This window comes from Tinamus guttatus, unplaced genomic scaffold (assembly GCF_059628265.1).
Source record: "Tinamus guttatus ecotype Peru unplaced genomic scaffold, ASM5962826v1 Tinamus_guttatus_pri_ptg000383l, whole genome shotgun sequence".
NCBI lineage: Eukaryota > Metazoa > Chordata > Aves > Tinamiformes > Tinamidae > Tinamus > Tinamus guttatus.
The window spans coordinates 6,507,515-6,524,879 of NW_028288917.1; the positions used below are offsets into that span (position 1 = coordinate 6,507,515).

Genomic DNA, 17,365 nt, shown 5'->3' on the forward strand with positions numbered 1-17,365 from the left:
ATACTGCAAATTTTATTTTTAATTTCCTTATTCCAGGAACTAAATCAGCATATGAGTGCCATTTACACCTTGATTAAAACACAGCACAGCAGAAGAAAGCATTCTTTTATTCTCTAACGCACACCTGGGAACACAGCACAAAGCCTAATGTCAGTACGGAAAAGCTTCCTCTGAATGCACCTCCACTGCAGTTTCTCCATTAGTTCTTTTTAAAAATTATTACATCTTAGATACTTATGAATATGATACTTGGCTTGCACAAAGCTTTGCATAATCTACCCATAACACAATTCATTTTTGAAGTCATTTAAGAAGCTAAATTAAAAAGGCCCCATAAATTTGCTTTATTTACAGTTGCAATGGCTACCTTTTAAATACTTTACAATCACTCCCAGCACTGACTCCCAGTCTAAAGGATTAGTGCACTCCATGATCAATTTTTCAGAGGGGCTTAAGTTGCCCCTACCTACACCTCTCTACATCAAGCACCTTAGAGGAAACAACCCTGCTGACAAAAATACTTAAAATAACAAAGGACGAAGGAGAAATTCAACCTCCAAAAAGCATCCATGGGTCCTTGGTTTTGTGCTGCTCTCATTTTTTACTCATCAGCAACAACGGGGACAAAACAGCAGTTCCAGAGCACCACAGAGCAGAGCGGATCACTCCTGTTCCCTTGGAGAGATCCTTGTCTCAGCTCACATTCCCTCCTCCTTCCCCCCTTGTCTGATTCTTTTTAAAAAGATCAGACATGACTTGTGCATTTTTTCAAACTCCGACTGCATTTTTACTTGACAGGGGGTAAAGAGCAAGCATCCGTCTAGAAGACCATACTTTTATGTTAAGTCTTATTATTTTTTTATGCAGGAACTGCAGGTTACATAAAGAATAAAGCAACTCTTTCCTAAGACTACATTTATCAGGAGGCAGATGCCCTCACGCTACCTGAACACGGACAGAGCAGCTTCTCGCAGCTGCTGAAAGGGTGCAGGGCCTGCGGCAGCTGGACACTGCTGCAAACATCAACACAGAGACTGCACATGCGTTTATAGAGTCTTAGATACTTTCAAAGCCAGAATGGAAGGGAGAAGCCTCTATGAATGGGGCAGGTCCACAAGGCAGTTTAGTTTGCCTTTTTTTTTTTTTTTAAATACACAATAAGGTAGATTACTTAGCACATTCCATGTTAGAAAAATTACAGTAAACATTCAGTAACTGGAATGCATATAATATACAAGTACCATTACATTTACAAAGCTGTTCAGGACGATTTCTTTTCTTTCTAGAATAAGCATATAAAAGTTACAAGCTAATTCACAATAACTTTAGATACAGTGTTATTAAAATACATTGATGTTAATCATAAAAATATTTTACTATTTACATGTACATTGTATAAACCTTAACAATAAAGAATATGCCCACATTAGGATGCCTTAAATGAAAATTCAGGCAGATTGGCCCATTTTATAGTGCAGTATCACCTGTTTTGGTCTTCCCACCATGAAGCTGTACCAGATTCACAGTACCATTGCTAGCGCTTCGCTAAAACGCTTAAAACTTTCTCCTGCATTAAGACACGCTCATTACAAAGAGCCAGTCTTGTTTCCACTCGGCTTCTTGTTAAACCCCACTCCCAGGAGCTCAGGACACTCCGCCTGGCCCTGTGCAATTTGGTTGCATTTCCAGATAAGGCTGTAATTCATCTCATCAGTTATGACGCTGTCTTGCTTGTAGTCTGGATGCTGCGCGATAAACTCCCTCATCCATCGGGCGACCGTCATCAACTCGCCTGTGGGCAGTTGCAAGGCAGGCTTTAGACAGACTGTACATCTAATTTACAGCACAACATTCTGCATATTGCATACACATTTAATAAATACTCTTTGTTTTCACGAGATAGATGCACGTTTTTTTAACTGTGGGCAAGCTTAACGCATAATTTAACAGACATATCACAGATTGCCCCATACCTACTTGCCTGGAACAATCTTCAGGTGTTACAAGACAGTGCACACAGAAGTATGACACCTAATTACTAGCAAGAGTAATTACTACTTACACATTATAGCACAAGGTCTTAAGCATCTAACAGAGATGCTGTCTGGGACAAGCCAAGCAGCACTTAGGACACCTCTACAATAATTACATACATCTTAAATGATTTTGTGGCTGATCCACACAGCTCAGCTCCTGGGTCTGTCTACCCTGGTTATTCTGCTACTTTCCTCTGCTGGCAGCTTCCCTGCAGAGGCCAGGCAGGTTCCTGAACACGCTCCCTCCTTGCACACACAGGGCACCTACTCACCCAGGCAGGATGTAGCCTGACCTAAGGGGAGTCACCGAGACACCTGTGCGGGGCTGGCAAGGGACACACACGACCTGCATCCTTGTGAAGCAGCAACTGGAGACCAGCTGGACACCAGTGTTTAAGGCAACTGAACCTTTTTTTCCTAAATGTTGCACAGTAAACAAACTTCGACCAGTACAAACAAGGCTAACGCTGGTAATAAGGCATCAGCACAGACTGCCGGGATGCCTTAAGAGCCTGCAGGAAAGGGAAGCTGAGGGTCTACAAGGGATAGGTAAAGACACGGCATGCAGCTTGCAGAGGAAAACCAGGAAAAGACTATAAATTGGTAATACGTATTAGACAACTTCGCAGTAAGGAAAGTGCGAATGAAGTCTCAAGACTGGGAGACAACGGAGCAAAGCAGTTTACAAAATCACGAAAGCAGAGAAGTATCATTTTATAGTACAAGAACTCGAAGGCGTATCATTAAATGAATGTTTAAACAAGCAAAAAGGCACGTTTTCTTCCACAGAGCACATAATAAAATCGTGGCCCATTCTGAGGATAATTGCTTCAAGAAGGCTTGGACGAACCCCATGAAAGCCACGAGCAGCTCCAGGCGCCGTGGGTTCCACGCGCACCCGTGCCCTCTGCCCCCCCTCTGAGGAGGGGGATCTCAACCAAGACCCTCCCGTGCAGGCACCACCTGCCCTGTGCTGGCTGGGCTGCCTTTCAGGCACGTTGCATTTGCACTGACAGCACGACAGAGAAATCCAGAGGGCGCAACTGAGAAATACCACGGCACAGCGACGCTGTGGCCAGGGCTGCCTCTTCCGTGAGTTCCCATATTAAGTCATTTCAGTTCAGCACAGCCAAAGAGATGCAAGCCCTAGATTCCACCCACCTCACCCGTATGCTTAGGTCTCTGCAAATACAAGAGCTGATTTCTGCTATTTCTGTTGCAGCCAACTCACTGCAACTTGAACATTCCTGTTTGCACTGTGAAGCAAAGAAGTTCTTCGGAATCAGACCGGTGCCCATGTTGTGCTGAGCCCCAGGTAACTGGCTCTTGAAGGTGCAAGAAAAAACCCCACCAAACTGAAGCTATGCACTCCTTTCGAGCAGCATTCTTCAGAAGGTCCAAACCCACACTGCAGTGTTAGCAGCGGCTAAGGTGCTTTGGGAAGTTTTCTTCCTGCCTGTTTCTCATCGCTCATTCAGCTAAGCAGAACATCCAATCTCCAGTCTGTGTTGCCCGAGAGGCTGAAACCTGAAGCCTCCTACGAGCTCAGGAAGGTGCAAGCAGCCTCTTCAGTGACAGCAGCCACCAGGGCACCTGCTACCATGCTGAAGCACTGCTGAAACAGGAAAACCAGCAGCAGTGGGAAAGGCCTGGTTTTCACCTCAGCTTTAAATGCCTTTACAGCTAGAAGCTTCTACACTTAATTTTCAAGAATTAAAAAGGAATGCAACTCTTCTAACTTAAAACCTATGAATATATTTCATTTAAAAAAGCATTTGTCTTGATTTTTGAAAGTAAATTTACAGCAAGGCAGACACACGGGAGATTTGCACATAGGAGGATATAAAACTCTCACTAACTTTTGTGCCCAATTCTGAAAGTGTTTTGCCTGCCTCCTTTCTTCCTTATATTGCTGCATTTTAAGAAACAGCATCGAAAACTATTACATTGTCTGTCTTCAAAAACACTGCAACATGGGAGAGGCAGGGAAAAATCTGGTTTGCCTTGGCTTTAAGGAGTTTTGCTCCATACAGAAAGGCTTCCTTATCAGGGAGCTAAGGACACGGCCTCATGCTCTAGTGCAGCAGTTTAATCTTACAAATGGAGGCTTTGCAGTCGCACCAGTAATAAGTGGCTATCAGAGCCACCCTCACATACCCTTAGAGCACTCAGGTTAGAGGAAGAAGGGACTAGTTTATTTATAACACACTGGCAAAAGCCAAATTAAGTGGTGCTTGGATTGGAGAGTCATCCACTAACTGTATTAATTATTCCTAACAAGTTCCCAAATGGATCACTTGAACATTTCAGATGAGAAAGAGGACCAGATTTCAAGCCAGGAAACAAGTTCTAGTCATTTGCTCCCAATGTTTCAATACTTAACCAGAGAGCTGCAATTCCCATCAGTTTTACCCAATTTATAACTAGTAAAGTATCCTAATAAATCCCAAAGCAGAAAAACGACAGGAAGATCACTATCCAAAGTTGTCAGACATACCAGATGCTCTCTTTTTTATTAACTTCAGGTAGTTTAGGATGGTGCATCTTGTGTCCACATCCACTTCCATGTTTTCAAGGTAAGAATTCAAAACTGGAATCAAACCAGGAAAGAATCCTTCCTGTGTAAGAAAACACAGTCAGCACAAGAGAGGCTTGACCTCATTTTGGGGAGGCCAAGACAGAGGGAAAAGTGGCGCGCGCGGACAGGAGAGGCCAGCACCTTCCCGTTGATGATGGTGTCGATGCTCATCAGGCCGTACTCCTCGGCGTCCGTGCCGTTCTGCGCCGAGCCGCATCCGTCCACCACGGCGTTCCCACCTTGGCGGGTGAGAAAGAAGCTGTTAGAAGAGGCAAGAGATGCCCAAGCCAGTGAGAGCAGTGCTGTGAGGCTGCCCAGTGCGATACCTTTACAAATATCCTTCCTGAAGTAAAACATCCCCTGCCGGACGGCATCTCTTTTCTGGGCCACCTTCATGTTTTCATCCACCTAATAAAAGAAGGGTTTCACACATTAGGGCTGACCAGACACTTCTTCAACATCTCACATTTTAGTCTCATTAGTTGGGATATCTACTGTGCTTCCCACTCTTCCACCACACAGGACCAAGCTATGGAGACATTTGGGTTGCTTTCTCTTTTTTCTATTTTTTCCCCCCTCAGGGCTCTTGTGCAGAACCACAGTGATGACTTTCCATAAAATTAGGTCACCAGCAGAGAAGGTAACCCTGTTACTAATAGGCTGCTATGTCAGAACAGGCAACGCTAATCTTTTAATTTTGAACGGGAGCAGCAGCCCTGAAGGACAGGTTGCATCCCATCTGGCAAACTGCTCTAGGGCTGTCTAGATCCAATTTCAGTGAGCACACAACAAGAGCACTAGCATTCCCCTAATCATAGCATGTTGCTTTCATTGACAAAATCATAGAAGTCTTTAGAAGAGTGACCACCACATTAAAAAACTTCAGAAATGATATTGCAGTAAACACAGTATTGGACTCTATCTATTCCAAATCCAAATACCTATCAGGTAGCTAGATATTATATGAAACTGCTAGTAAAAAAAAAAAGCTCTGAATTATAATATCTTCAAAAAAATACACAGCAGTGTTACCAAGTGTCTGAATGGAAGATTTAGCACAGTGTTTAGGTTTCAGGTGCCAAGCTTCGCCACGTCTTTGTCTTAAGACATATTTACCTTGTCTTAAGCAGAGAGGCTAAGATTTGCTGAAACCTTTGGTGTGCCATTTACGTGCAAAGCAAAGAATTCCTTATTATTCTTAGCTTTCCAAGCTTTGTTTTCAAAAGCCCCTTCTCATTCAGAATGAAACGTTCAATGCAACAAGTTGTTTTGAAAGATTAAACGCATTCTAGCTGGAGTACAACCATAGTTGATTAGACAGTAGAGATTATGGGGAGATTAGCCCTATAAACCCTTATCCTTTTAAGCAGCAGAGGCAGGTTTACTGATGATGGTTGTGCAACTCTGTGCTACATAGCATGCCAAATGGCTCTGCAGGCTCCAGCAACTTGATTTTTTTCCTCTATTCAGGTTCTATCTCTTTTTCAGTCCTAACCAGTATTCTTTAGTTTTAAGAAGTTGCACTTTATTTGTGAGACATCCCATGTGCACTGTGTAAGTAGAATACTCATTAATACTAAGTTGCTACATGTTATGCTCGTTTTATGAGGTCTGAACTCTCTGGCATTAAGAACAGAATTCCTCCCTTTAGGCTCGGTATTATTTCAAACGGAAGAACATATACAAATATAATACATAATACTTCAGTGGTTTTTTTTCCCCATTTCAATCAAAAACAGTAAGAATAGTATCAGGATACTATCAGTACACTCAGGGATTGTCAATTTAACTAAAATTCCCCGCCAGGTGCCTCAGGAAGACATTCAAAGACATCTCATCCAGCAATGCGCTGACAAGATTAACGAGAAATCATTTGCCCTGCTGGTCTGTTTAAATGCCAAACAGCCACAGTTGTGACCAGGGTCAACAACTGTGCTTCCACTCAAATCCAGTCTGAACACCAACCACATCGAACCTCTCTTTTCCCTCTTCTCCAAATAAAGACAAAACGGAAAATAAGAACATGAAACACAAGCCACAGCCATGTTAAATAAATGCCTATGTAAGGTTTTGTCTTTACTGCTATAGATTATTCTCCCCATTCGTTTCCCCATGCTGTAAATATGCCAGTCTCAAGAGTTTTATGACAATGAGATTCATCATAATTTCTGAAGCAGTCAGACATCATTAAGCACAAAGAAATCCCCCCAAAAATCAGCAATCAAGGCTTCAGAGGATTTCAGTCAGTTTTCACACTGAACAAGGAAAAATGAAGTATTGAATGGCTGCTGCACACAAAAACAAAGCAAAAGAACTTTTAAGACTTGAAATGAATTGCAGCAATGATGATGGCTTAATGCGTATGTAAAAAAGGAGAATGAATAAAATCTCCACAGAATTGCTTCACTTAGTAACTATAGTACCATTTCTCCACAGCTTTTAAGTGTTTTTATTTCCTTCCCCTTATACCGAGCTGCACAAGAACAGCTGCCTGGAGCTTAACTTTTATTCTTGCACTGCATTTAAGTTTATCTTGCTGTCTTACAAGGAGAGTTAAACCACCTGGTTACTGGTGCTAAACCATGTAAATTACTGTTTTTATTATTATTATTTTATTTACCACAGTCAAAATACAACACTGATTATTGTTGTAGGACAGATCTTTCCTACTGGATGTCACAAATACACATTATACGTGTTGTAACAAAACCCTTGCTTTGGGAGAGTGAATTCAATACAATGCCAAATCTATTTAAGTATATTAATAGGAGTAGGTGGAAAAAGGAAGAGGAGGCATAACTTTGTATCAGATGTGGCTCTTGGAGGGAAATCTAGTGTGCATGGAAGGCTGAAGTTTGGCCTCCTGGAAAAAACTTGATTTTGTAATTTACACTGAGTAACTTTCGATACACACGGACAAAATGGAGCATCTAATAGGAAGGCAGATTTACATTGCGATCACTGGAAGCCCAATTCCACTGCTTGCAGGAGGAACAGTCAAACTGAGGCATTTTTGCCTTCATGAGATTTTTATCAAGTTCTATAAAGATCATTCCTGAATACGGGTCTATTGGCTATTTTCAATGGAGCTCTGAAAGACAAATAAAAATAGCTAACCATTTATAATTACCGACAATTTACCATTCAGCTAAACTTAATTCTATTGAATAGTAGTAAAACATTTGTTTAATATCATTGATTTGGAATTGGTGGTAAAGTAATGGTGATGAAATAGTGAGATGAAAACTGACTAAGAGACAGAAATGAGTATTCTGTTAAGAGCACAGATATTAATTCCTAGCATGTGGAGGGTAAAAATGAAACTTGATTCTCAACTGCTTTGCTTTTAGCTCCCAAAATGAGATCTTTCACACCTACCTTGGACAAAGGAATGAGGAAATCCAGTTTATATGACAGAATCACTCTGGTGAGCAGTACCACAAACACAACATAAGCAGAGTTTTCAAAGTCTGTTAACTGGACCTAGACATGGAAAGATTTGGGATTAAATTACTTCAGCTGGAACATGCTAACAAAAATAATTATCTGGAAGAGTTTAAAAACAGTCTGACTCAAAGGTTCATGTAGATACTTGCAATTGTGTGTTCACAAGTGCTCTACTAGCAGAGATGGTAATGTGCGTGCTGGAATCATTAACATCGACTTCAAATGCACATTTCAGCACACACACAACCCTTTAATCCAAAGCCAAAACACACTTGAGTTTAAAAGGTTACCTAATAACCTGCACCTCCAGGTTCTCTGTGTAATTACAATGCATAATAGCTCTTCAATTTCCATTTTAAAGAGACTGAGTTTAGAGAGCTCAGAAACAGACAGCTATAAAATACAAACACTCCTGCAAAAACAAAGCAGTGCCAGCAGAATTGTTCAGCACCAAGAAAAGCAGTGAAGGAGGAAGGTTCCCAGGAACTAAACGTGCTTTGTTTACAACACTTTTGGCACGAGCCTCTTTCCTGCCCCACCACCTCGGGTGCATTCTCAAGCTTTACCATGCTACACTAGATCTCCCTGCCAGCTACATTCCCACAGTCCATGTTTGATTAAACCCTGCTCTCCACTCCACTTGCATCAAGCAATTTGGAGGGGAGAAAACACAGCATCAGTAATAATGGTTCGATACTGCATGGGAGAATGCCTGGTGTTTTTCCACTTACATGTAACTGTGCTCTTGTGCAAACTGACTCCTTTCTTACCTCCATAGGCCTGAATTCCACTCGCCAACCAATGTCTGAATTTGGAGGAGGTGGTTTAAATCTCATTGTCTGCCAGTTTGTGGACTGAATATTCTGCAAAGCACATGAAATAATCTGTCACAGTCAAGATAACGCATCATTCTAAAACACAAACTAGGAAAATCAAACAGAGCACTAGACTCTTATAGTTTCCCCAAGAGCAGTCCACCAAATTAGAGAAATAATTCCAAATAAAGTGTCAGGACTTCCTAAAAGCCACAGCCTAGCTACTCACGTAGGGTATGACAAATATATCATCTTTTCTCATAAGGCTTGAGAATTACATACAAGATTACTAGGAGGCAGAGATTAACTGACCTTTTTATAACGGGTTGATGCATCCAAATCTATAAATACTTATCATAGTTATTCTTTCACAAATCTGTATCATAAGATATGTACTATTTTATAAATACATTAAGCAAAACGACTTTTAGCAAGCCATAAAAGATGGCAGCTCTCCATAACAATTGTCCACAAAACTTCGGGCTCTATTTTACTAGATTTAAAGCATAAGCCACCATCTTCTCCTAAATAAACGACAAAACAGTACAGAAATATACAAAAATAAGGCTGCTTATAACTGCGAAGTCATATTCAAAGGAACTGACTAGAGTAAGTGAAAAAAATACAGGAAAAGAACAATATTAGATAATATAGACATCCTCTAACTGAGCAGCACTATGAAGAATAAGCACTTTTAAGTATGTATTTATTAAATTGCTCTAAAGCAAACATAACCTCAAAATGGTCAGATTCATTCGCATCATCTAGGTGTATTTTCTCCTCAAACAAAGTCAATGGGTCTCGAATGAACAGGTGTGCAATATGCTGTGCCAAGAGGTGATCAATACCTACAAAAGGAGAATTCACAGAGACAGGTCAGAGATGGCCAAGACAGCTTCAGCGAGCAATATGTTTTATAAGAGCCAAGACTGAAAACATCCAGTTGTGCAAGGCTACCTCAACCCACCACATCCTGTCAATGTTTAAACGATGAGTTGGGGAGGGAAGGAAATGATTAAGGAGGAAAGGGAAAGCCTTCTTGTTTGGAAATGGCAGATGGACACTGGTGTAGCTGCCATCCTTCCTGCTTGCTGATGCAGCTGCGTATCTTGGTTCCTAAGACAGCTCTGCTCTCTCCTCAAAGATAAGACATTAGTGCATCAAACACTGAGCTTCTCGAGTTGGAAGTAGGGGCACAATTTCCATTATAAATCACGATCTTTGCTCTCAGGATCAAGCTATATAGATGCTTCCTAAGCAGGAGTCAACTCTCAAGGATACACAAGGACTGAAATGAACACAAACTAGAACTTAAACCAAAATATCCCCACACACTGCAAGCAGTATTCTAGACCTGCTCAGAACGAGACACTTACCTTCCTTTATCAGGTGCTCGTAGATATCTTTGTCTATTGTCAAATCAATGTCATTGTATTTCTCACCACATTCAGATAGATAACTGTCTATGGAATCATATCTGGATTTACTGATTCTATAATGGTTGTTCTTCAGTGGCTATATAATTTAAGAATACAATATTTTAACAGCTTGTTAACAACGTCACCCAACTTTTGCTCACTAATCACACTTATCTGAGAATTGTTACCCTGTTTAAAAAAAAGAAGACTACAGCTTCAAAGTTTTTCAAGATACTGAGTCTTCAAAATTAAGGGAAAATCCAGATATACAGACATGTGCATGTGCAAGACAGCCTAATAGAATAAGTCTTAAATTAGCTTGAGAGAAAGTCATCCTATCATCCTATTTTGCTCATAGATTTATATCTGAATGACAAAACTGTCCACACTTCAAAACACATTGGTTACACTTCTCTAAAAATGGAAATGTTTTCCTGACTTAACACAACATTTCAAAATAAGCCTAAGTATCTGGAAAATGTTATTATACCTACAGCAACACATATCAATACATTTTCATCACACAGACCTCATTAGATGCTCTTAAACTGGGCATTTCAAGAATGACTTCAAGTAGCTTTATTAAATAAAATTATTTTTAAAAATGCAGATGTCTTGGATGTCAATTCCTGCTTAAAGAATTTTTTTTTTTTTTTTTTTTTTTTTTTAAGTCCAAGCTCTGATGACTGGCTCCTTTCATGCAGTTACTAGACCTTTACTCAGCATCACCTGCCACTTTATACAAAGCAACTTTTGGTTGGAAAATTTTTATTTTCAAAAATGGAAAGTTTCATCACAGATACACTTTTTCAGCAAGCTGTGAAGAGTCCAAGTGGACCTAACTAAAATAGGATTTGCTACCATAAGCTGTACAGCCAAGGGAATGTTTACACCTTGTCTCCTATGTGGTATTTACCACGAAGGATGCACATTCCCTCACCAGGGATTCTGATGCCTAGATGCAGAATATAACACTGAAGAAAGTTAACCTTACTTACCTCTAGACCCCTCTCTTCTCGCGTTCGATCATCCACAGATGCAGAGATGACTCCCCAACGACAATCAATATCGGACACGTAGCCTCTGTAGAAGGGAGACGCGGCGCTCAGGGCCATCTGAAATGAAACAGAGCCTGACATCAAGCCAAGGACAAACCAAGGAGCCACAAGTAGCCTCCTGCTCTCGCAGGAAAGGGACATATACTTCAGTTTAGCCTAGAGCCAAAGCCTGCAGTCTTTCAAAAAGCCATTGCTGCAAACGAGTTACCTAGAAGGATAGCGTTGCTTAAGTGGCATTTGTCGCTCTCCAAGTTTATTGTGCCGATGGGTCAGCCGTTCAGGAATGGAGAGTTGAAGCACAGAGAAGTAATTTCGTGTTGAAGCAACAAGTATTCTACTTGCACATCTCCAAACTCCAAAAAGTTAATAATTTCACCATCGTTTAATTTGGTTTAGTCTACTGGCCATGCCCCTTATCAGTAAGGCTGGAACACATCTCACTCAAAGCTCGAGCCCATGGGGTGCACACTATTCTGTAATACCTGTTCCTAGATGCTTATCAAAGGGATAGATGTAAGCTATTTAAGCTGAAATTTTCCAGAACGTCAGATTGGTGTTGAAAATATAAAAATCCTTAGGAGGAACCCTTTATTTATTTATTTATTTTTAATTAAAGGCCCCTTCTTTGTGTGGGAAGCAGGAAACAGAGGACAAGAAACCAGCACCTTTACAGTTGTGATATCGTATACTTTTTTGAAGACTGCATGCACATAAATGATCACCTGGTGACTGTTCAGACGAATGAAACTTCTCTGGGATAGAAAGACTCAGTGACAGGTGACAACGCTCTAAGACACACTCACACTTTTTCTGAAATACTAAATTTGTCTTTAGCGCTTAGGTCTTCACTCATACAGATCCTATCCTTTTACCTCTAATGTTTTTGCACATTAATAGTCCATGGAACAAAAGTGCATCACTCACCACAATTGGACAGATTGTGGCTAGCTGATCATAGAGGTATCTTGCTTCAGAAATGCTGCAAGCCTGGAATGTTACCTATTAGAAGAAGTACAATTGCAATTAAAATCTTCATAATCTCAGCATAAGCTTAACCTTCCTGGAATTTCAGCTTCTACTAGGATTAACGATATTGTAAAAAGATCTTAATACCAAGAATTCTGAATATCTTTTTGTGATTCTTGAGCAAACTTTTGCCCCATCTATCAGCAGCATTTACATCATAAGCTTCTCTCCCTATCATTTCTATGTTTATTAAAACATTTGAGATGACAGTGCTGTGAGGCTAAATATACAAACATTTACCAGAACTAAAGAAAGTTAATATCTACATCACATTCATGGGTTAGTAACGCAAGCTCAGGAAGCTTGCCAGGAACTAAATCCCTTAAAACAACCGTCAGAAAGTATTGCATATGTAATGTTTGTTTTACATGGCAGTTAATCCTGCTTTGTAAAACTGCCATAATTTCAAGATGTCTTTTCCTGATCCTGCAATCTTGAGAAAAAATAAATAGCTTTGTCTCTACCCTAACTTCATAAAATAAACGAAAATCCAATTTTGCCTGTGTTAGGCAAAGGTGGAGATGAAGCACTTGCAGATTCACCACTGCTGGTGTGAAAATCCTAAGTGAAACTTGCTCAGAGCAGTATCTAACCAGAAATACACCTGTGGTATCAGACTTCCCAAATTACCATTTCACTCATTTTAAAAATACAGGGAACTCAAACACTTCAAAGTTGTTAAAAGCAACTAAACAGATTAAGACACCTCAACTTTGGTTTCTCAGTTAACATATTCATAGATCGTAGGATAATTCAAGTTGGAAGGGACCTCTAGGCCACTATCATGCAACAGGCCTAAGCTCTAAAAGCTCTGTGCTTTTTGATTTGTGAAAAATCCAGCTGAACACACACACACCTAACACTAAGAAAACTAGCCAATAATCCTCAAGAGAAAACAACAAAAACTGCAAAAAGTGTGTGAGGCAAGGGAAATATTTCTTGTCTGTCTGCCCTTTACCTGGCTATCAGAAAACATCCACTTTGAAACTACAGCATCACAGAACTGCTGGGGTTGGCAGGGGCCTCTAGAGATCATCTAGCCCAACCCCCCTGCTCCAACAGGGACACCTAGAGCACGTGGCACAGGGTGGCATCCAGGCCGGTTTGGAAGATCTCCAGAGAAGGAGACTCCACAACCTCTATGGGCAGCCTGTTCCAGTGCTCTGTCACCCTCACAGGAAAGAAGTTGTTCTTCACAGAATGGGAGATGGAATTTCCTGTGTTTTAACTTGTACCCATTACCCCTTGTCCTGTCACTGGCCACCACTGAGAAGAGTTTGGCCCCATCCTCCCTACATTCACCCCTTAGGTTTATACATATTGATCAGATTCCCTTTCAGTCTTCTCTTCTCCAGGCTAAACAGGCCCAGCTCGCTTAGTCTTTCCTCATAAAGGAACTATAATTTGCTTGCAGAGAAGCTTCGTTTGGGCTTTCCAGAACGACGGAGACAGTCTCAGGCTGGGGCTGCACATCCTCCCAACAAGGCTAAGTGCTCCTCCCCTTCCCCTTTATGTTTATTCCAAATCATATTAACCCCAGGATTTGAATCAGTCACCTTCTAAGCCAAACAGCCCATTAGTTAAAACATTTAGCAGTCCTCCCCAAAAGAGGGCTGTGAGCCCCTCGAGGGTGCGGGAAGCAGCCCACAGAGAAAGCATGAGGCTCAGCATGGAAAGGGCAGCAGCATGATGGCTTGCCCAGACATTTGCCAAGAGCGGGCTCTCACAGCACCTACCAGCTCTATTTTCCTTCTCCCTTTGGCAATAAGATGACTGCTGAATTTGACCACTGATTATGAGGATGTGAATACTTACTGTTTCATAAACAGGAACTTAACCATAATTTTAGATACATTCATATGAAGACTTAAAGATAAGGCTGAAATTCTTTAAAATAAGAAATAGGGCATATCAAAATGAATACCATCTAAAAACATGCAGTATTTTATAACTTCATCAGATTCTCCCTAGTTTACACTTAGTGAGAAGAAATTGCCCTTTGCTGCTCTCAAGAACATTTTGTTCATTCAGCTTTTTTAGCTTCTTAATGTCAAGTGTTTTCAATGGGGATTATTTTTATCAATGTTGTGAAACAAGAAGAGCTTGGAGAAGTGCCTTTAATCCCCTAGGGAGTTAACACACTATCCTCCTTCCTAGTTGTGCTTCCAAGCCAGCAGTGGCAACAAGCAGATGTTATCAACACTCAAAATACAGTGCCGATTCTTAAGCCATCAGCCCCCAGAGTAAGTTTGCTCTAACAGGTTGCTATAACATTTAAAACAAACTGATTTTGAAAGGATTAAAGCACTCCCAAATCACAAAGCTTTAAGTTAAAATTAGGGCACTGCAAGATATTAGTAACTCAGGCAAAGAAATGAGAACTGTATGAGGAGGACGTGTACATTAAAAGGTACAAAACAAGCAAAAAATGCCTCCCAGCACATGCTGACAGGAGACAGCTTCAGGGGGCAAGCAACAGGAAGCAAGCTGCATAGCAGAGAGCTAGCAATATCAAAATATAAGGAATTTTATACAGGAGATAACCGTTGTTCATAAGGAATATAACATTACACTGAAGGAGAAAGCTACTTATTTTTAAAGGCAACATACAATTTATGAAGTTCCAATTTAAGATGATTTGTTATCGCTTGCTTTTGCAAGGGAAAGTTAAAAACAAACAACAACAAAACCAGATCCATCTCCCCACACAAAAGCAGCACAAGACAGTTCGGCTTCCACTTCAACAGTGGCCCTAGCTACAGACTGAAGCAAGACAAAAGTGATCCTCTCTCCTGAGCTTCCACTCCTGGAAAGAGCTGGAGAGCCAGGGGAAGGTGCCTGAGCAAATAATTTCACCAGTTCGGTGACCAAGGAAACTCTTTGGGCAAGACATGAAGTACTTAAAAGTTACCATAAAATAAAATAATGCCAACAAACAAGCTTGTATTTTAAGAATATATTATCATATGGAAGATAAAAGTTTGTGGTTTTATGCATCTTTTCTCTACTCTGAAAATTCATGAACTAAATTAAGCTAAAGAGCTTATAGAAAAGGCAAGTCTAATAAAAGGGCAGTTTAAGTCAGATAACACTCCATTACACATTAAAAGCAGATGCATTTTACCTGAAGACAGCAGTTTCCCATTCCAAAACCCATAGCATCCATATATATATGGTCGGGTTTAGCTGCTTTCGCTGCTTCTCCATCATCATTTGGAAATGTTTCTATAAATGGTGATGGTGTGTTCTTATCTTTAAAGACTGTGTGGAAAAAACAAGAACTCGGTAAGCCAGGGTATCAGATTGAACATTGCAAAAAATAAAAGAAATTCACTCACTTGGTACATTTATCACAACCTTCTCTCCTCTTCGGTGCCGAATATTTCTGGTCAGTGTACTAAAACAAAGAGAGTTTGCTGAAACATTTTCACATTTAGTTTCTCAGTAATTTTCAGGATGTCAACTTGTCTGATTAATCTTCAGCATTTTCCCTCAGGGCTTTTCTTTCCTTAGCTTACAATAGACTATAACAACATGGAATTTTTCTTCAGCAAAGTCAGTCCTACTTTGAGGGTCTTCACTGTGCTAAGCTGATACAACAGGCCGAATTAAAAGGTCATAGTCCTGAAGAAGAAAGGTGCAATAGAAAAGGCATGCCTGGTTTTCAAAATTGGAAGATTTTGTCTCTCCTAAGTCTTATTTTAAAATCAAAAACCTTCCAGAATTACATGTGTAGTTTGATACTATGTCACATTTCAGGGTAAGTAGAATAAGCTTAATATCACTGTGATATTTCCAGAATAAAATGTGTCCTGACATCTCCAAGAAAGGTGGTCTGGCTGTAGTAAAAATGGGATTTCACATAGGAAGCAATTTAGCAGTAGCAAAACTAATAGCACTAGCCCCATAACAGCACGATCTTCTCTGTAGAGTTACTTAAAGAGTTTACTTTAAGTCACTTTGACAGACAATGCATCTCATCACAGACCTCCTCATGTCCTTGGGATATGAACAGCTAACTAGCCACGCAAATATTTCAATAATGTAAAAAAGTGGTAGGTATATATGTTAAGTTTATACAAACAGAAGTATCCAGTTTCTCCTTCCCGCTCCCCAAATACTCTTACCTAAATCTAGGATGTTTATTGATGGCTTCATCTGGAAAAAACAGGGATTTTGAAGCTCCTTCTTCTACTGGTGTTGGCTCATACTCCGGCAGGGTAAATCCAGGACACCCTAACCTGTATCATACAATAATGTGAGTCCAAGTCACAAAGCCACAGACTGTGATTTTAAAGCTAGATGATCTCCAATCAGGATTCTAGTAGGTAAAGGAATAAAAAGTTTTTTTTTAATTAAAAGTACAAACATTTCTTTTTTTTTTGTACTTATTAATTATCTCTGAGGTGCTTTTCAACACTCTTACCATCTAGAATTACCAGCAAGCAGTCTTCAGACAGCTGCCATTAAACCATCATTACTTGCTAATGGTCGTTAGAACAGATACATATGTATAGATAGATAGATATAACATATATATATATTTAAAACATCCGTCCACCATTAGATGCTAAATTTGGATCTTTTAAGTGCCTGAAGCAGGGAACTTCAACATTGCGCACAGGATGCACACACATATTAGTGTGTTAGCACCCATCAGTAATACTGACGTGCAGCATCATTTTGTGCCCTCATCTGTTTCTCTAGACAGTACTGCTTACCACCGATTCATGAAGCAATTCCCCAGTTCCACTCCCAGCAATCTACTTCTGTTAAAAAGACCTATCCTATCTGCTTCACAAAGTCACTTCAAGTGTTAAACACATTGCAAGTGTCACCACACTTGGCGATTTGAAAAAACTCTCCCTTGCCTGTCAGGTTTGCCCTGCTTATAGAAGTTACAACTATTAGGCCCCAAATACAGAGAGATTTGGGAGTAACCCAGTTCCCTTTGAAACCTCTGCTAAAAGCTCAAGAGCCGCCGGAA

General features: G+C 40.4%; 1 protein-coding gene across 2 annotated transcripts in view; it reads right to left on the bottom strand.

Annotated features, from left to right (window-relative positions):
* Nucleotides 1–1,198: 1,198 nt before the first annotated feature.
* The window catches only part of GCLC (glutamate-cysteine ligase catalytic subunit), a 32,289-nt gene continuing 16,122 nt past the window's right edge, over nucleotides 1,199–17,365 (bottom strand). Inside the window, exons 4-16 of one of the 2 annotated variants that reach the window (XM_088530608.1) lie at nucleotides 16,506–16,614; nucleotides 15,717–15,775; nucleotides 15,503–15,639; nucleotides 12,277–12,351; nucleotides 11,293–11,409; nucleotides 10,253–10,391; nucleotides 9,612–9,724; nucleotides 8,832–8,924; nucleotides 7,993–8,097; nucleotides 4,941–5,022; nucleotides 4,756–4,853; nucleotides 4,534–4,654; nucleotides 1,199–1,792 (exon numbers count right to left, since the gene is read on the bottom strand). In XM_088530608.1, the coding sequence (XP_088386734.1) occupies nucleotides 1,587–1,792; nucleotides 4,534–4,654; nucleotides 4,756–4,853; nucleotides 4,941–5,022; nucleotides 7,993–8,097; nucleotides 8,832–8,924; nucleotides 9,612–9,724; nucleotides 10,253–10,391; nucleotides 11,293–11,409; nucleotides 12,277–12,351; nucleotides 15,503–15,639; nucleotides 15,717–15,775; nucleotides 16,506–16,614 (1,454 nt within the window). In that variant the 3' untranslated portion in view covers nucleotides 1,199–1,586. The remainder of the gene's footprint in view (nucleotides 1,793–4,533; nucleotides 4,655–4,755; nucleotides 4,854–4,940; nucleotides 5,023–7,992; nucleotides 8,098–8,831; nucleotides 8,925–9,611; nucleotides 9,725–10,252; nucleotides 10,392–11,292; nucleotides 11,410–12,276; nucleotides 12,352–15,502; nucleotides 15,640–15,716; nucleotides 15,776–16,505; nucleotides 16,615–17,365) is intronic. The other variant, XM_088530609.1, reaches the window with a different exon arrangement.